Consider the following 21,174-nt stretch of genomic DNA (forward strand, 5'->3'; position numbering starts at 1 on the left):
CAGAAACACTGGAAACTTAGTAGCATAATCTAGAAAATAATATGATACTCCTGAAAATAAGGGCCTAACCACATCCAGTCTCAGCACAACAAATTCAACATCTGTATTGAACCACTGTGTTTCACTACTCGGCAACACCGAGCAAACCTTGCAGTCTTCTCCAGGTGCTGCAATTGCTGTCTCTTCCCCACTCTCCCAGATGAAGCCAATGTGCAAGAAGGTTGCAGGTAAATTATCATCTTGCAGTGAGACCACCAAATGCTTCTGATGATGGGACAGTGTCCTGTTCATCAAACAGAAAGCATCTCCAGTGCCTCTCCACGCACAAATGATGTTTGCAATAACGATAGCCTTTTCTAACAGAATTTTCTCTCCGGATTCTGAGATCAATGCAACTTGGTACTGTCGAACAGCCTGAATAATTTTTTTTTCCTTCTTCAATTCCTTTAATGTTTCTTCCACATGAGACCTAAACAGATACACAGCTTTGACACTTCCACCAGCTCTCCTAAATAGACAAATCAAGTGTGTTAGCACTAGCACAACTGAGACTAATTGCTTCGTAATACTTTCGTTACCCCTAAATGTAAGCTACAGTTTTTGGAGCCATCATAATTTTGACCCTACCAATCAATTATTCAGGAACCAGAGGCAGCTCTTTAGGAAGGAAATTGATGCTAAAAGCAGCTAGCACTTCATTGAACTGATCCAACTCTGGACCAATTTGTCATCATTTTTCAAAATCTTTGAAATACAGGTTTACTCTAAGAGCCTACTGCCTTCTCTGTTTTTAATAAATTAAGTCTCTTCATGTTATGATATATGATCTCTTGTTAGCAGTCTCCAGTCAACGGCACACAGAAGCGACACTAGTTTTGAATTTTGCTGGCTATAATCTCTTTAATTGGAACTCTTGAACAAATCAGATACTCCAAGAGGCATCTTCTTTTCTGCAGAGGAAGAGCATCTTTTCCAGCCTTTACAATTCTATAATTCTGGAGGATTTATAAACAGATTTGTCCCAATTTTGCCAGCTGATAGTAAAAACTATAAATTCACTATTTTCTGCTCTTAAAATATGTCTCCCTGCTGCTGACATATGAAGTTTCTTGCAGTTAAAAGACAGGAGAGGATCCCTGTAATTAGCTAAGACATGAACATAATACTGTAATAAGGTACTCCAAGTAACTCATTGTGACTACTTTGTGCTTTTACTATGTACCATTTAAAGTTCTACAAAAGCCAGTATTTTCTAAAAGAATGCTTCAAACTAGAACATATAGCAGCCTGAGAGGGACAAAAATGTAATTAAGTGTATCTGCCTTTGTCACAAAATAAAGAAACTCCTGAATAATTTCATAGTCCATTTAACCAAAGCAAAGGGTTCAGAATCCTTCCACATCATTCCTTTCCCTAAATAGTTTTTCCTTTCCCTAAACAGTTTATAGATGAAAGAAGCTGGATTCCCTTCTTCAGTGGAAGCAGTGGAACGCAGGAAACAAGCTCTGCATACATATGAGTGTCCCACCTGACAGACATAGAAAGGTTCCTCCTTACTCACAATTATGAACAGTCAGTATAATACTGTTTACCACTGACAGGCTAATGGAGAACATATCAGCTTCTGTTTGGTTAAAAAACACAACTGCTAGTCACCACTAGGCATTTATCATGGCAGAAACACTAAGCATTTTATCTCATTAGAACGCCCACCTCAAAGATCCAGACCATATTGTATTATTGCATGTTTATCAGCTTTTTTTTTTTCCTTCAGAAATGCTCAACTCATTATTCCTATCTTACATTCTGTTTAAGACTTAACACAGAAATCCTAATTAGAGAAAGGAATGAAATCCACTAATATTTCTGCAGATGATATTGGTGCCCAGCTTTTGATCTCCCACAACAACTTTATCTATGGTATGATCTTCAGAGGTCAAGTCTCAGCTATGACTGGTTAAATGAAAAATAAATTCACAGCTTTGTATCTTCTCTATTCTGGAATTCAGTCTAACATAAGTCAAAGTCAAATCTAATATCCTCATTAGTGAAGACTGTATGTAACAGCCTTCCTTTGGACAGAGTTCAGGGCTTTTTAAGAGTAAATCTGACTAGAGACTAAATAAATAATATCTAACACTCCTAACCCATATTCTCTAAATTGGTGCAACACAGGAATGTGCCCAAAGGATTTAAATTCACAGATCTGAAGAAAAAAATTACAGTGTTATATCAATACGCATAGTTCACCTCTCAGGAGAACTAAAGTAAGTGCCCCACCGAACCATTGAGTAGTTTTCTCCACTCCATTTTCTCCTACTTGGATTTTTAGTTCCCAATCACGGATTTAGGGAAAGGATTCAGACTTTACAAATTATCAACTGGTCCCTTTTTCTGGCCATTCTACTCCCAACAGCCCTTGCATGCAAAGACTGGATCTCCCACTAGACCCATTATCCTTCGCCATGAAGTTCTCCCAAGTGCATGGGATACTGTACAGGCAGAGCTGGCAGACTCCACCTTTCACAGCCAATCTTACAGATTCTGTCAAAACTTTTTGAGAACCTGATCACCTCTATCTTTACTAATAGCAGCACAAACACTATAATCCTGAAATCCAATACCTGACGTAAAACTATTTTCAGTAATGACCACTGACCTACTCTCCCCACTTGCCACACAGTCAAAAATAGACATTTTTGCCACATTGAATTTGATGAACTTCATTTCCTCATTAGAATTAGCACAATTTCATGTGGCACTTGAAACCTGGGACCCTCTGAGTGACTGTGTAATGGCCCATGGCTGCTGGTGACCAGCTACCACATATATGAAGTTCCCTGAACGTTATCATTTATACACATTGTAGAAGATAATACTTCCCTCTGTGAGGACCACAGAGCCAAACCCACTCAAGAGTCTCTAACAACTTAACTTTGAACCTAAACTTTTGCTGACCTTCCCATTTTCCTTCAGTAATCTTTTTCACAAATTCCTCCTTCCTGTTCCCCTATAAAATTGTTTCACTGTCTAGTTCTTGCAGTAGCTATTGATGCTACATCAAAAGATGCTGCAGCTGCTGATGCTGTTTCTGTTCTCACAGTCATTTCAGTAGCACTCCAACATCTATTTCTATCTTCAGTCTGTGACGGTCTGCTCAAGTTTTCCTCCACCAGCCTGGGAAAAAATCACTGCCAAAAGTTTTGCAAAAAAGCTTTTTTTTCCAGGCTTTTCCTCAGGGCACGTTTTGTTGACAAACTCAAAAGGACAACACAAAACCAAGCTATTTCCCCAGAGTGCATTTGCTGCCAGAGCTCAGAGGTCTTTTTCTCCGCCTACTGAGGGAAGAACTTCCTTCCCCCCCCCCTTCTTTAATGCTTAGCTGACTCATGAAATATTCTTGTTTTAACTGTTTCAAATCCCTTCAATATTTCCACACTTGTATTTGGAGCAGAATCCTCTAACCTCCTTTTAACATATAATTTGGACTACAACAGCCATAAAACTCTGTTTAATAAAAAGGAGATATAAAATTAATTTAATAAAAAGTATTAAAAAAATTCCTGTCCAAACTAATCCAATTTACCATACAGACAATAATCACAATGAAGCTATTTATATTGCTTCTGTCTAATGCCCTTACAATTCAGGCTCCTGTTCAGTGAATAGGCACATATCAGTGAATCACAGAATCATTTAGGATGAAAAAGATCTCAAGATCATCAAGTCCCATCTTTGACTCATCACCACCTTGTCAACCAGACCATGGCACTAAGTGCCACATCCATTCATTCCTTGAACACTTCCAGTTATATATGCACATATGACTCAACTCCGGATGTACTTATTACTCCACTACCGCCCTGGGCAGTCTGTTCCAGTGTTTCACAACCCTTCCCTGGAGGAAAACCTGATGTCCAACCTGAACCCCCCCCCGGTGCAGCTTGAGACTTCCAAGCTTTTGTCCTATTGACTGACAGCTTTTGTTCTATTGCTGGTTGCCTGAGAGAAAAGGACAACCCTCATCTGACTACAGTCTCCTTTCCAGAAGCTGAAGGGAGTGAAGTGATAAAGTCACCTCTGGGCCTCCTTTCCTCCAGGCTAAACCACCCCAGCTTCTTCAGCTGCTCTCCATACAACTTACATATCTGGTAGGCACCATATAGTTTAGAAGAAACTGTTCCTGCCTGAAACATCTTGTACGTATCTTACTCTATGCAATGACAATTTTATGCAGAAAAATCCCTCTATCTTTTCACCTTGCCTTCCCACAGCCAGCATTGATTATGCAGTCTAAAGGAGAAAAAAAATTTCTTCTCTCAAGTGCATTTATTTCCCTAGAATCTTCAGTATTTAGCGTGGGCTACATTATTGTTGTTGTCATTATTATCAGTATTATATAATAACCACACCAGTTATCCATGTTTTTTTTTTTCTTTTCACTTATTCTTCTGAGATGAAACCAGGCAAAGATGTAATGCAAAATATGTTCTACTGTTCTATCTTCAGAACAAGAGGAGAGAGGAGATTTTTAATTTGACTGGGAAGAAGGACATAGAGGAACTGTCTTTGGAAATAATTATTCTTCTAAAACCACACACATGCATATTAACTGCAAAGTGCCAAGTATTAGGTAATATACTCTTTAGACTTCAGAAATATTTTTTTTTGTTAAGTAACATTTAAACTGTTCCAAAAATTCATTGAAGCCCCAAATTATTTAATATGGCAGGCAGATAAAGAAGGGTCCTACGTTGGAAGCATAAAATTCCCTTGACTTGAGCTCAAAAATAATTCAGTAAGAAAAAATTACAGATACTCCTTGGATTAATTTACAGGAAGATATTCACCTACTATGAAGTTCTGAGAGTTGCTTAGATGGAAATATTTTTGATTAGGAACAAGTGATGGAGAACTCATTCTCCTCTGCTGTTCAGTTATATTTATGGAAATTGAGAAAAGCTATTACATATTCAAGAAAGAAATTTTGCATTCAGGGTTTGGGTTCACCAAACAGTACAGTTGGATAAAGCACTGAATCATACTGTAACTATGTGAAGAAGAAAACAGGCAGACAAGACATGGTAGGAACTTCTCAAAGTCATTACAAGGACAGTAGCTGCACACAGAGCCAGGAGCAGACCTTGCTTAAGAGTACTTGCCAGAGTAGACAAGACTATCATCAACCTCACAGAAGATTAATAAAAATAACTGAACTAGACAGTGTCTTTCAGTCAGAAAGTGAAGAGCACTAGAATCCACAGGAGTAGTTTAAAGGGCTTTATACAGTGAAAGACCCACACACCTGCTTTGGAGACTAAAAAGGGAATTTATGCTCTAAGTCCAAGACAGTTGGATCTATAATGTCCATAGTTACATGAGTTATGTATGCACATATGACTCAACTCCGGAGGTACTTATTATCTGTGCAGTCTGTATGTAAATATAGTTTGAAATTTTCTCTGCATGACTGAAGTCAATTGATGCCAAGAGAAGCAGCTCATCTAGGCGCCACCTGAGCTCCATTTCCTCTTAAAGATAAGAAGAGTCACTTTATGTTGCTTACAACCTGTGTGGATTCCTCCATTCTTCTTGGAAATTGTAACACTTGCAGGTGTGACTGATTCCAGGACAGTTTGGCAGCAAGTTTCCTTCATAAAACAGGTATGGGTGAGACAGGCTTGCTTTCCGGATAGGGGAAAGATCAAGGACATGGTTTCAGACTGAGCTTCAACCTCAGCAGACTCAAACCCAAATCCCTCACTCCTCTAAGCGTGCCCTGCTGTGCAACAGAACAGTGTCACGCTTCCTACACTGGATCCACACTAAGGCTTGCAGATTTGGGGGGTGGTGTGTGCTTGTACCCTGGGCAGAGGCTGTCGTAAATTAAACATTGTCTCACTCTGCAGCCAGCTTAGGCTGAGGAGATTCAGCTCAAAAAGGGAACTGTGCAAGGAGTTTTCTCCTGATCAAAAAGTCAATATGCAAAACACCACCAAATGCATTTTAAAGAGAATACTTTCTGCATAAATAGACATATGAAGTACCTAAAACGGATCAGCAAACCTTCTTAACCAAATTTACTTAGGGTCCAAAGAAGAGCAGAAATTTAAATCCCCCTGTACTTAACTTCCTACAGGTTCTAGTTCAAGGCAGCTCAGCACATCCCCTGTTCCCCAGCTAACAGTATCTGTTCTGAATCCACAAAGAACTGCACCCAGGGGAAAGGCCCACAGCGGAGAAGTTTGTGGAGGACTGTTTCCCATGGAATGTAACCCACCTCAGAATGTGGGAAGAGAGTGAGGACTGACAGAGCAGTTTGGTGAGCAACTGGCATCCTGCCACAACCAACCCACCACAGCTGTATAAAAGCAATATTGACTTCCAGTGATCTTATTAGGCAGAAGTGACTATCAGCCTCTAAGAGAATGATCCAAGGCAGATGGGTTTTTGGTAGACTATACTCTTTGCTCTAATACTCTAGTACTACAGCTTGATGCAAACTGAAATAGAATATATAAATACTGTATTTTTAAAATTCAAGGAAGTTAAAAACTTAAATAGTTAAAATAATGTTGCAATTTAGGTAAAATTAAGTAAAGTCTCTACACCAAACTGAAAGGCAGAGCAAATGATAAACCTGCATATCAGAGGGTAAATGCAAAACAAATGACCTCTCTATGAATTCCTCACGTATTCCAAAATCCTGCAGTGAAACCCACTCCTTAACACAAGGCACAGCTGGGTACTCATCACCATCACTGGTTGGTAGACACCTGCCACAAAGTCAAACCTCCCCAGAGTGTCACCTTCTAACACCCAGATCAGCCTTCCGTCCTTCAGGAGAACCACCGGTACTTCCAAAGTTCCATGCTGGACAAAAATGAGCAATGTTTTTTTTTTTTTTTTTTTTTTTTAACTGAGGACTTTTGTTGTTTAGGATTTTTTAATTAATATTATTTTTTTAAACTGAATCAAACTCTACCAAGTCACCAAATGAAATTTGGTGATTTTCGATTTTCACTTCATTGCCTTTCCAAGTTCAACAAAGACAACGAAATAGCAAAGCAATTATATATCCAATAGTTACAAAATTCCATATAATTTAATTATTATTTAGTAATAAGTAAAGATATCTGTTGTCACAACCTTTTGTATCTTGCCATGTTACATAAAAAATATATCAAATTCAAAAATATTGGTACAATTTTTTTTTAAATTGTATTTTAAAGTCTTAGATCACGCACTTAAAGATACTGTTATTTAGTCCTTTAGTCAAAAATTCAAATTAAGGTCTATACCTGGGGTTTATTCCTTTAGCATAATACACAAAAAGTTATACATTACTAATATTTTTTCCTAATTGCCTCAGAAACTGAACTATTTACATAAAAAGTATCACATTTCACATTTCATAAAAACTAGCATCTTTTCATTACAGAGGAGCGGAGGAAGCTTGATAGACAATATATTTTTTTTTTAATGTACACACACAAACCTGAACACAAACAGATTCAAGCAATTTCCCTGACACCAACAGTTCTACTAAAACAATGGCTCTGAACTATTGCGTGTGCAAGAAGTGCTGGAGAAGCAAAGGGAAGCGAAAAGTAAAGAAATATCTTAAATGCCTTTTTTTCCCCCACATGGAAGGCAAATGTTTTGGCAAACCTTGCACTGAGGCTTAAGTTATAAGAACACATAGAAAAAAACCCCACATAACTTTCTATGTCTATTAGAAATCTTCAAATTCAGATATTGAAAAAAAATAAACAAAAATACCTTGAAAATATTTTTCCAGGAAGCACTAAATATTTTCAAAAGTGATTTTTTAATGGCTCTATTATGCTTACTATTTATTTGGTGATGTAATTTCAAACAAGATTATTCATATAAAAAATGTGAAATAGAGAGCTTTCTTCACAATGGTCTCTGAAAGCAATGAATCATCAACATAAAACGTGGGTGTGTTCTTTCTAAGCTGTGAATACTATCAATAATAAAAAAATTCAAAATACTCTTAGTTTTTATTTAGCCATAAAAGTAAATATTTTTAAAATTACTTACATTCTGCATATTTCTGAAGTTGAGAGAACTCTCCAGGGCTAAGGTTAACCCACTTCTCCTGGCTCGTCATACTGGCAGTAAGGGTCCTCCTTCTATATCAGAAGAATATTCCTTTCGACCCAGGTGTTATAAACTCCATAAAGATTTTTAACTTCAGCTCACAGTGTCTGGAGAGTGCTGAGATAGTATCAGTCGATGTGGATGGAATTTTCAATGCTATGAACTGTTCCAAGTGTGTTGGTTCAGTGGTGAGTTACAGCACTGTTAAAAGAGCAAATATTAAACACAGCATAAATATCAAATATACCAGAATAAAATACAAAATATTAAATACCAGGATACACCAGTCTTGTTGTGGAAATACTTGTAACTAATAAATATTTTCTCCTATACAGTTTTGCTCAAAATATTTCCATACTGTATTTGTCTGTAAATAGTTTTATATGTATTTCCAAACTGATTTTTTTTAATTCCAAGTGCTTATGTTCAGAATTCATTAAAAATTATCAACTGTTTATGATCAAATGTATCTGGACATACTTTATGGAGATGTTCCCAATTTAGTAACAACCACTGAAATAGCAGATACTATCTTATCAGTAAACTTAGCTCCTTATGATTCTAAAATTGAATTGCTGTAACTGGATTTTTACCCAGCTATGTTGTTATTCAGCACTGCATGGCCTTGTCAGAAATGCTATGAAGCTTCTAACTCTCCATGACAAAATTAAATGGATTCTGCAGTTTGCTGAGAAGTCCATAACAGAGCTATACAAATACTAACTATTGTAACAAAATAATAGAGGTTTGATTTCTAGAACATCACAGCATTGCTGGTCACAAGTGAAAATCAAAAATACCTGTTGGTACCATCACAAATCAGTTCATGGGGAAAAAAAAAATCAAATTGTGGGTGCCTTCTCATCCCAATTTTATGTAATTTCTACCTCTGTAGGAAAAACCCTCTGCCCTCTGACAGCAATGAATTATCAACACCGTTCCCGGAACATCAGGTAGGCTACTTTTTGTCTAATGTTAGCCATCTGAGACCCAGGTATCTCATTTGAGATTGTCATCTCAGGCACTCGCTTTAATCATCACAAAGAGCCAGGTGGCCCAGGCAGCAATTAATCCTTCCAGTTTCAACATAGGCTTAAAATGTGACGATTGCCTTCTGTGGTATTTATCTTTTATTGATTACAGACGTTGCCCAAAAGACTATTTTAGACCAGAAAGCTAATTTTAGACTGCAAGTGGAATCTCTTCCCATGTATAGCAATGTATAAGGTTTAAATTACAAAAATTACAAAAAGAGCAAACAAAAAATTCAGACCAAAAGAGACTAACACAGCAATGGAATGAGTGCCAAGGAGCAAGATGTTGGTAGCTAAGAAAGAATAGAAAAAGGAGTCATGAGGGGAAAGAAAGGAAAAACAAAAAAATTACTAGGAACAGAAGCATGGGTTTTAAAAAAAAACCCACATTAACCCAATCAGACAACACCTTTTTTTTTTTTCTGTTTTACATATACGAGTGTCATCACTGGACAAAGAAACTCATGCAGACACTAAGGAAGACACCTCAGTCCCAGAGCTTTCATTGCTCTCAGACCCTTCCTTGTGAATAATTTGAATGCATGGACTATACCATGAACAAGGGTCTAAACACAATAACAGCTGTCTTGCCTTTTAAAAATTTGTACCAGAAGAGATTCCTCTGCTCTTCATCTCCTCCGTTAGGAAAAAAACTATGATGAGTTGGAAGATCTAGAATCTGATTGAATACACAATATAATTGTATAATATAATTGAAAAAATAACAAAAACTAACAGGAGCATGGAGATTGGGATGAAAAAATGAAACATTAATGTGAATAAAATCAGTCCTCAAATCTCTGAATCAATGTCAGTGCCTGAAAAAGGTCAGAAACTACAAAAACTAAACTTGCTATTTAGTAAGAAAAGTTATCATTCCGTCTTGTGAACTTCAATACTTTTATTGATCTCAAGAAAAAACTACTATGGTCAATTGGGTCATTTTAATCAAATTAGAGATGTTTCATTTCTGGCAGTTGATTAGATTGTATTGAAGACAGTTTTATATCTTCAAGTACGTATATATATTTTTATAATCTTGGCAACTTATTAGATTTCATTGATTTTTTTGAAATTGTTTTTGCACAACTGATTTAACATAACCAAAATTTTCGACCATAATTTCAACCAGTTTTACTATTTGTATCATCCTTAACTACGTTAGCTTCATTACCTACAAAAACTAACATTTCTGAATACTGTCAAGTTAGAGATTATCTTGATTATGTAATATGCATATTTGTGATAAACAGCTTATCACTAGAATTACTACAGCTAGCAAGGTAATGATGCTGTGCACTCTGGTCTGATCAATCTATTCATATGTAATACCTTTAGTTGACCACAGTCTACAAAGTTTGTTGCATACACAGTTCATCAGAAGGGAAAATGGATCTAATTACCAACTCTGATATCCTTTCCCCACAACAGACACCCAGGCTCTACAGCCTAGACCCAGAGTTGTAACAAAACATAACCATCCTGAATGAGATGGCAGCAATGGAAAAAATGTAGTATGGGCATGGCAGCTCACGGGAAAGAAGACACAGTTTGTGCCTAAAACAGCAGCTATCATGGAACATACAAGAGAATTTAAGGTTACATTTTTGTTCTGGTCAACTCTCAAATGCAAGTTCTGTCCTTTGAAAGGGAAGCCTGTGGGAGACATAGTGGATCTAATTAATCCCAGTGTAATTTGGGAACAGGGAAGGAGAGGTAGGCAGTCAGTCCTCTGAGGGTGGCTCACTGGTCTTTGGACTGCAGCCAGGTCCTGACTCCACCTCAGTGTATGTGATGCAGAAATACATAGACACATAATGGGGAAGATTTCACCAAAAGGAAAAAGAATCTTCTAGGTACTTCCTTTCTTCAGTTTCCTCTTAGGTTCAGCTGCAGAGTCCCAAACAAGCAAAGACCCCTGCATCGCTTAGTTTTTCACAGCTGTACCTTTTACAGTGACATTTTCCCATTTTATGTAGATAATATTGTGGTTATAAGAAAACAAACAGCATACAGACAATGATGACAAAAGTCAATGTATAACACAATGTACATTGTGTTATTTGTTAAGGTACACACTGGAAGATCACCTATATACTATTCAAATATCCAAATTTCTGTAAAATAAAATATTAGCTAATTTGTATTATCTTTTTCAGAAGTGCTTAATATAAATTCACTTCTTTACACTTTATTTTAGTGCTCATTAAGTACTTCAGGAAGACTATGCAGTGAGAAACCTATAGATAAGTATATGAATAGGAAAGTAGTATGAACAATAATACTATCACATAGGAAAAAAAAGAACATTGAACTACAACAATAATCAAATGTGCTTGCTGGTAGGAAAAATAAAGATCAGCAGCTCTAAACAGATCACACACAGTGATCTGACCTGTTCATGCAGAGATAAATTTTTTTAAGAATACAATACAGCATACAGTTAAAATACATACAACATCAGGTAGGAACTTTCCGGCAATCCTCTAAGAGTTCAGCCTATTCTGGGCAACTCAGATTGGTGCATACATTTTGTTAATATACACTTAGGCAAGATTCACAGCCCTCTCAGCAAGACACAAAGCAGGCCTTACAAATAAGAGAAACTAGAAACATGACATTAACAAACCATTCATTTAATCACAAAAAGAAATAGAAAAAAAATCTTCCTCCTCTAGCCACTGACTATAATAAGTCTTAGAACTCCACTCTCCTTTTTAAAACATGTTTTCCTTTATGGATTTGAAAGTTTATTAAGTGTTCTGTCAGGATTCCTACCAGGCCACATATCCAAACTAGGAAGCAAAGCTTTGTTAAAAACTATACAAATCAAATTACTTAGCATTCAGCCAACATTGCTAACCAACTTAGATTTCCAGGAATTCCCCATGCCACCAAAATCCTCAGCTGCTCTACAGAAGCCTGGCTGAGAAAAGAAAAATGAATATATGATGGAAGGAAAAAAACCACAGAGGCAAATTCCCCATATGCCAACCTCACGACTCAATCTCATTCCATCTCATCCAGTCCTCTCCGTAAGGAAAGATGAGTTTTCAGAGAGTATTCAGGGCAAAATAAATTGCATCAGTCCCACAAAACTGATCAACAACACCGATTTGAGCTTCAAACTTCGACCCATGGAGACACGTCCAGGTTCTCAACCAACCCAACACAACTGCCTGGAAGGCAGGGGAGCTTCTTTTGAGGTCCAACCTCACTGCCATGTCTGAAAGCACGACACTCATCTTAATACCACGCTTAAGGGACTTATTTCTCTTCACCATAACAGGAACACTTAGAACAGCCTAGAAACTGGCTCTTAAACTTGCTCAGCCATCTTTTGCTTTCCACCAGCCTTTCAATAATGTCCATCTCACACACAAGTTCAACAGCTGCCAGTTAGTCCGTGAATTGGGCACAGGATAAAGCTATAGCAAGTTTCCTTCTACAGAAACTCCAGTTTTCCACAACAGGACTGATTAATGATTTTTGCCTGAACAATAGGAATAAATAACATAGAATATTTTATACCTTAATTGCTATGGAGGCTGCAGCAATTATGCCTATCAAGAACTCTTCTGTACAGAATGTACTTAGTATTTCCTTCAGTGGGGCCCTACATTTTCACCATGGTTAGCTAGATCCTGTGATTTCTAGTGCGGGTGACATAATGGATTTTCCAGAGGAGAATTTTTACATGTCAGATAACACATGTTTACATGTCTGCCTGAAAATTTTCTCTATTCTTCAAAAAAAACCAAAACATGCTAACAGTCATTAATTTCTTGCCTACAAATGTAGGCATTATGTACCGGTACACAAGACATGTGCAGGTGTTGTGCAATTGATTTTACACTTTGTAGAGAACAATGCCTTTAGTGTCAGAAATACTCCAATTTGCAAGGTTTAAAGTTTAGTATGAAGAGCTTGATGGGCAAGAAATCCAACCAAAATATCCAATAATCACCACTCTGGTTTTTTTACTTTCAAATACAGAAGTAGTGTAATTATTTATAATTGATGCCAGATTAATGGCATGAATGAAAAAAATGAAGCCACATAACAAAACACAACAGTTTTTTCCTACATACACTGCATATTTCACATAAAAACATCCTTGTTTTGCACTGAATTTAGTATAGAGTCTTTTTAGTGGCACACTTTTTTCTTCAATTCAGTAAAGGATGTTTACTGATATAAATTAACACAATTCTGAAATATAAACACTGACACACTGAAATCAGTGATAGTTTCTGTATCAAGCTGAAAATCTCTCCCTTTAGGGAAGTGACGGGCACAACTCAAAAGCACTTGTTCTACTGACTACTTTATTCCCAGGTGTACTAGTCTGGGACATGTAAAGGCATCCATTTAAACTTTAATACAAAAGATATGGACTGTATTCCTCAGAGAAGCAATTACTCAAATTCACTTTCTTGAATTATTTATATGGAATGTATCAGTAAACACTAAGAAGACATGCAGCACAAACCCTGTTGTAGCATGCTAAGCGGAATACTTGAATCTTTGAAAACATTTCACCAATACTAGTTTGTGACAGGCAAAAATACTAACAAAACAAAAATGGAGGACTGATAAAAACCAATCAGAATGCAAGATGGCAACAACACTGAGTACAGTTAGACTCATTTAAGAGCAGTTTAATAATTGAAGTAAAGTTGTTATGAATAATAATGTTAAAAAAGTGAGATACCAAAAGGAGAGTGTGGAATAAAACCCAAGAGGTGACAGGCAAAAATACTAACAAAACAAAAATGGAGGACTGATAAAAACCGATCAGAATGCAAGATGGCAACATCACTGAGTACAGTTAGACTCATTTAAAAGCAGTTTAATAATTGAAGTAAAGTTTTTAAGAATAATAATGTTAAAAAAGGGAGATACCAAAAGGAGAGTGTGGAATAAAACCCAAGAGGAACAAGTGATGCACAATACAACTGCTCACCTGAGAAGCAATCAGCCTCTCCTGAGAAGCCATCAGTCAATTCCTCCCAGTTTATACCCTCAGCATGACATTCCACGATATGGAATATCCCTCTGGCCAGCTGCCCTGGCTATGCTCCCTCCCTGCTCCTTGTGCAGCTCCTCACTGGCAGAGCATGGGAAACTGAAAAGTCCTTGGCTTAGGGTAAGCACTACTTAGCAACAACTAAACACTCTGTTATCAGCATAATTCTCATAGTAAATCCAAAACACAGCTCTGTACCAGCTACTAAGTTTAAAACTAACCCTCTCCTAGCCAAAACCAGGACACTCTCCAGGTACCTTAACTTCATCATATGAATTCATTAAAAGCAACTTCTGATTGATCTTAAATTTTACAACTGCTAGGCTTGCTATTTCCAGGTTGTTACACTAATTATCTACCAAGTCAGAAGAACTGTATTCAAATTTCCCAGTGTTTTTTTCACTAAAAGAAATATTGAAATAAATGAAACCTGAGGAGAATCTGGGACAAGGAAATACCACAACATTTCTGCTGATTCATCAAAAGTACATAAAGGCTTTTTTTTTTCTTTAAATAATACAGCTGAACAAACTAAAAAAAATAAAAAAAACCACAACCACTGGAATTTATTTTATGCTTATGAGAGAAGTACTACATAATTCAAAAATCTCCTCCAAGTGAGAGTCATGGAACTGTTCCCAATCTTAAAAACATCTCAGTAACTATTTTACAAAAACAGATTTATAAAGTGAAAATTGGAAGAGAGAAGTTGAGGAGCTATTCATCCTTCTTACTATTTTATATCAATGACTAAACAAGAAAAATTTTCCATAGGGCTACTAAAATTTGAAACCCTTTTTTATGACTAAATTATCACACTGAATAACATGTTGATTTTGTAAGTGACTAATTAAAAACATATTAAAACTAGGAGGAGTAAAAGAAAAAAAGAGAGGAAAAAAATTGACCCCAACAAAAGTAGAAAATAAACTGTTCAGACAAAAAGATTTCTAGACAGCTGGTAGTATTTCAAAATTGGTGCATTTAAAAAACACATACTATTTGAATATTAAAGGTGCTAAAAGAAGGCTGAATCACTAAAGCTTAGACTGATATTCTTTAATAAATAGACAAAAGCAATCTATAACAGAAAGAACTGGATGTTATAGTTATACCTATGTAATCTGTAATAAATTCTCTGGAACACAGCACATTAGACTGTCCACTAGATAAACCCCTCTGATGAGAGGATGAATCAGTCTCTCAAACAATTCTTTCCACATCACCCACCACTATTTCTATAAATCCACTAAAACTCCTCCAAAATCCTGGATTAAACATCCTGAGGACAGCCTCTGCCATCTTCCCCAGGAAAGCCAGCTCCAGAAGCGCCTCCCTGGACATGAGCTCTACACAGACCTCCCCACAACGAGCAGGACAAGTATTTGAGCACATTTCAACAGAGGTTAAGGTCTTTGACTATTATCTGCCACATGTTCTTCCTCTTTTCTTTAATTCCCTCTCATGGGGCAACTTCTAAATTCTGCCTAACAATTAACTTTTGTTGGCAGTAAACCACAGGGATTTTTTTTTGTTTAACTGTTGGATTTAATTAATCTCTCCATATTTAGGTGCTCTAGGGGTGATTGCATTACAGAGAGCAAAGCTGAAAAGCGTAATTTATAACTGGAAAAGAATTTGGATGATCCATAATTTCCTGGGGCAGAAATTCCTACTTCATGCTCGGAAATAAGCCTTTGAAGAGATGTTCTTTAGTCTTGTGACAAAAATGCTCCACAGCACTAGAGGAAAAGATTTGTTAACTGCTGTCCTCAATCAAACGCTTTGTGTAATTTTAAAATAAACTGGGAACAGGGCAATGGAATTCCTCATAGAAAACTTGTGAAAATATGAACCTGATTTAATCAATAGGAAATCTGTATAGAAAATAAAGATAGGTCAGCAGGCAGGTTAAAGAATTTAGTAGGGGAAGTCCATGCTAGATTGTTTCTATTTCTATTGTTTTCTATTATGTGGAATTTTTATTTTTTTCCCCTAGGGAGAAGGCTATATGGAGAAGTTGATAAATTACTGCAGTCTCCATTGGGATAGCGTGGGGCCTCCTATACAACTACAAATGTTTTGTATGTCTTCATTAGCTTTACTATAAAGAAGTTCAGTGATAGTGAGATACCAAATAGGTTATCAAAGTAAGGTGGCCCCTTGCCTACAAGGACACATATCTGCATCTGAAGTAAACTATGTGGTGGCAGCAGCATCTCAAAGTACAATTCCCCATTCACCCAGAGAACTCCTGACCTGTTCAAATTCAGCTCTCAGAAGACAGTAACATCTAGGTTTGTGAAGGATCAGTGAGCATTGCCATTCGCATGTTCCTAGAATTTGCTCTGATGACACGTCCACACTGACACTAGAGGTGGGGATGGACAAGTAGAGCATGAGTGAGGCAGTTTTACTGAAACAAAGCCGAAGGGAAAATCCAAGTCGGCTCAGCACCACAAGCATAAGAGCAGGCTCTGCACCTCTGCCCGACCTCTTGTGCACGTGTCCAAGGGATGCAAAAGTCCAGGCTGTCACAGGTCCACAGTTCTCAATACCAGAAACCATTACTTAAAGGCAGCTTGGCCTCACACCCTTCTACACCAGAAACACACCTTGAGTCTCCTCTTCTTATATCCTCAGTGATTTCCCTGCAGTTCATGTACTGCCATTGAGTAAACTGAGATAGAGAACTGGCATTTGCAGGCCTACACTCTAGAGATCTGGTCAGAGATGGAAGTGCATTTTCTGACTAAGGGTCCTTCATTTGTTTGTCTGTCTGTCCATCGCACCCAGACAGATTTACAAACACAAAGACTTTAACACATTGCCCCAGCTTTCAGATAGGAAAACCCTATATCTTCATGGTTAGCTGGGCTGATTTTTTTTCAGAGGGGTATGAGAAAGCAACAGTGAAATCTATGTCCTCCACCTGCTGACTTCAGTATATTACTTACCTCAGGATCCTTTCTAGTTAAGAAGTGACAATATTCCCATGGAATTTTTAACAAATAAAAATTGGTATCTGATTTCCCTTTTACTTGACAAAGGTACATAATCACAGTTTTACACAATTTTGGTGTTCTTTTTCCATGACATTCAGTTTTCAATATGAAAGCTCACTTTTGTTAATTTGAGTTTCTCAGTGCTTTTCCCATCTTAAAGGGAATAAGAAAAAACAATCTCCTTTTTCCCTTGGGAATCCTTTGTCTGAGCTAGCTTACATCATGCTTGCATTTTAAATATATTTTTTTTCTCTTGAGAGAGTCTCTGCATTTCTGTTATCTTTTTCTAGCATGTTTTTCTCTGGAATGAGAAAAAAGATCTATCTAATTATTTTCTCTCTTTAAGTGTTGCAATTAATTCTCCTTAGATTTAGCCTATGTTTTTAAACAGTAGTCCTTGACATTGAAATTATTGGTACTGCATGCATGATTCTCTATAGACAGGAGAAAAGTGGGACTGGCAGAAAGAAATATTTTCTAATACATGAAACTTTCAGAAAAAATCCTTTGCTCAGGTCTCAGAACAGATGCAGGAAACCCCAAGCTAAGTGAAGGTTAAGATCAATTTTAACTTATGGCACATAATTATATGGTTTGAGAGAAAAGGGTAGCTGGTATCCTATTGCAGGTCTGGAACACACACGTAACCCATCAGGATTTGGTTCGAGTTTTGCTTGCTTTGTCTGTGGACTGCTAAATACATGCTGGGGGGACACTGGCAGGACTTTGCCCCTCCTGACGCCTTGAGAGCAACAGCATCACCTATGTTCACCAGCCTGTGAAGACAAATGCCAGTTTTGCCAAAATCCACTTCCTTTTGCCTATAGGACTGACAAAATTGGGAACAACCTACTTAGATACAGTAATAAACCACACCTAAATAGACCTGAAAAGAAGCACAGGAAAAACACGTGGGAAGTATCTTTTTACTCCAGTGAGCTACTCACCTTAAAAGTGCAGTTGTTGGATAAAAAAATCTGAACCTGCTTAGTAAGACTTTAGCTTGAAATTTGAAACAATTTCCCCTGACTTTGCTGGATGCTGCTGCTTGTGTTTCCTCATCATCCGCAACTCCCCTGGGGACCCACACAAATTTGCCCAAGGGAATTTTAATCCTATCCACAAATTGTAGTCAAGAGCCAAACAATTACTAAACAATCTTCATGCTGGAACACTTTTACAGTGCAGGTCTGCCTTTTTTTGCTATTACTGTATTTACCATAAACTAAAAATCATCTATATGTTTACTTCTGAATCACATCATCACTTAAACCATTAATCATTTTTTGTGCAATTCATTTTCACCAGAGTTTTAAAAAGCAAAACATAAACAATGTTTTATACATTCCTTTTCCTTTTCTTTCAAAATTAATAAATAAATACATCTACTGAGGAATGAAACATTTAGTCTATTTTGAATATATTTTTAAGCCTTACATCAAAACAGCTTATATATTAGAATATTATAACTAATGAAAAGCCAGAAATCAAAAAGGGTATTAAAGTGAGGAAAGTAGAATAAATACACAAACACAAAAAGAAACTCAATGATTCATTGTTGTTTCTGTGCTTAAATTGTTGAAGAACTCCTTTTCAATGACAAAGAAAAAAGCATAATAAAATGGATGGCAACTGAGTAACACTACATTTGTGCTTCTATACGAGGAAAAATTACATGATTAAATCTCCTGGACTCCACTCCCACACAGAACAGAAGTATCAGGTAAGAGCACTACCATTCCTGGTAATACTAACTAGAGATGTACTACCTCCATGAATTTATATTCTTAACTTGAACAGAAGCACCACTAATTGTAAACAATTGCATATTCTGTACAATACAATAGATACAATTCTGTATCTATTGCATATCTTCAGAAGCCTTTCTGCCTTCAACCTGCAATCCCTTCTGTTGGCTTTGTTGGTTTCTCAGCAGAAACACTGGGATAAACACTCTGCACTTGATGCATTGCAAGTCAGATGTTCAAGTCCTTCTTATGCGTTTCCCTTGCTTCCAAATTTATGATCCTAAAATTTAACTTTTAGAACACACCTGTACAACTGCCTTGAGCCAACTGAAGGTTTACTCACTGAAACAAAGGTATCTCAATCAGAAACGTTTAAAATTTGCTTTACACGGGCAATTAAGAGAGTTTAAAAATTGGTCCTGTAGAACTTCAACGTAATCCTGAGTACGGCAAAATTACCTACAATACTTATGCTCAGCTTTCTATTACTAAAGAGAAACTACGAAGAAAAAACTTGTAAATTATAAATAGGCACAAGCTTGTTAAGTCACATTTCATCTTGCACTGGCTTTCAACTTTTTCACCCTATATTTGCTTTATATACTTCAGTTTGTACTTAGCAACTATTGTAATAGCTCTTCCATCTACTCGTAAAAAGTCATCAGTAAAGGTCTAAATGCTTTATGGGAAGGCTGCATATGAAATATTTATATTACAGAGCTTGAATTCCAATGAAATCTTTCAAGACAGGAATATAAAAACAATTTTTTTAAAAGCATATTTTTTAGGGGTTGAGAACTAGTCTCTTTTCTACCTTTCTGATTCAATCCATGAAAGTTTTCAAACAAAGAGATTTTCTAAAGTCTCTTGTGTTGTCTACTCTCACCAAATGGCAGAGTGTGTACTTACGTAACACTCTTCTTCGCCACCCACGTAAAACTCACTGCCATCAACTGGAGAATGTGTGAATTTTAAAAACAGTTCTGTTCATAGAAACCACAGGGTCATAGAATGGTTTGGGTTGGAAGGGGTCTTGAAGATCATCCAGTTCCAACACCCCTACCAAGGGCAGGGACACCTTTCACTAGACCAGGTTTCATGGAGTCCCATCCAACCTGCCCTTGAACACCTCCACGGATGGGGTATCCACAACTTTTCTGGACAGCCTCCAGAGCCTCACCAGTTCCAGTGCCTCATCACCCTCACAGTGAAGCATATCTGTTTATCAAGTGATTTGTTTTTTATGAGTCATTCCTTTCACATGCCCTGTATTAAAATATGCACAATTGAATCCTTCTACATATGAAATAAGCCTAAAAGAGTTTACTTTACTTATACCCTCTTTATATCACAAGAATATCACAGCTATGTAATCTGTCACTCAGTTTACTAATGTCATCCCATTTTGGTATAGCTAAAGTCATTAAAAAAAAAAAGTATTCTATTTAAATTTGTTATTTAAAACCAATTCATAAGAATTTCCTTTTCCAAAGGCTGTATTTTAAATGATAAAGTTATACTTCCTCACAAAACAGAAGTTTTATCTTCTGAGAACTTTCACCAAAGATCATCTAAAGCCTCATAAACCCTCCATCCTCAAAAATATAAGATTAACTTAAAATAAACTTGCTTATATGTTCCAATGGATATTCACAGAACTGATTTTGCTGTACCCAAGTAACTTTTATAATTAAGAGGTTTTGCTTATATTTGCAGTAGATCAAGACAGCCCTTCTGATTTCTCATTCGAGGCATGCCATGTAACATGGGGTGTTTTACCCAATAAAAACTTACTACTAGCTGAAAGAAATAAAAGCAAACAAATAAAAATCACCACCGAGAAAGGCGATCCACTCTCAGGTGGTAAGCATCCATACAAATCTGTGATTCAGATTTTGAGGTACTATGGTTTACACTCAGCTGCTTGGACTGCACAGACAGAAATCCCAGAGTTAAAATGAACTGGGCAAGTGAAATAATGCAGCTTGGGGAACCTATTGCTTTTTTGACCCAAACTACAGTGTCTGCACTCTCACATCCAGCGCCTAAACACACTTCATTTTTCTCATTTGCTCATGAAGAATTTGCTCATTCTTTACAACCTGGCTAGACCAATGGAACAGATTAAAAATTTCAAGTAATAGCAACAACATAACTAGAAGTTCGGTGCTTGTATTATAAAAGTAGAAACTGAGATAAGATTTACTCACTGGAGGGGAGGAATGACATCC

General features: G+C 36.9%; 1 protein-coding gene across 1 annotated transcript in view; it reads right to left on the minus strand.

Moving 5' to 3' along the window:
• Nucleotides 1–21,174, minus strand: part of DGKB (diacylglycerol kinase beta) — a 335,774-nt gene that overhangs the window by 295,922 nt on the left and 18,678 nt on the right. The window contains exon 2 of the mRNA XM_041466733.1: nucleotides 8,068–8,328. Within this exon, the coding sequence (XP_041322667.1) occupies nucleotides 8,068–8,137 (70 nt within the window). The 5' untranslated portion in view covers nucleotides 8,138–8,328. The remainder of the gene's footprint in view (nucleotides 1–8,067; nucleotides 8,329–21,174) is intronic.

Source organism: Pyrgilauda ruficollis, unplaced genomic scaffold (genome assembly GCF_017590135.1).
Source record: "Pyrgilauda ruficollis isolate IOZ18807 unplaced genomic scaffold, ASM1759013v1 scaffold2, whole genome shotgun sequence".
Lineage (NCBI taxonomy): Eukaryota > Metazoa > Chordata > Aves > Passeriformes > Passeridae > Pyrgilauda > Pyrgilauda ruficollis.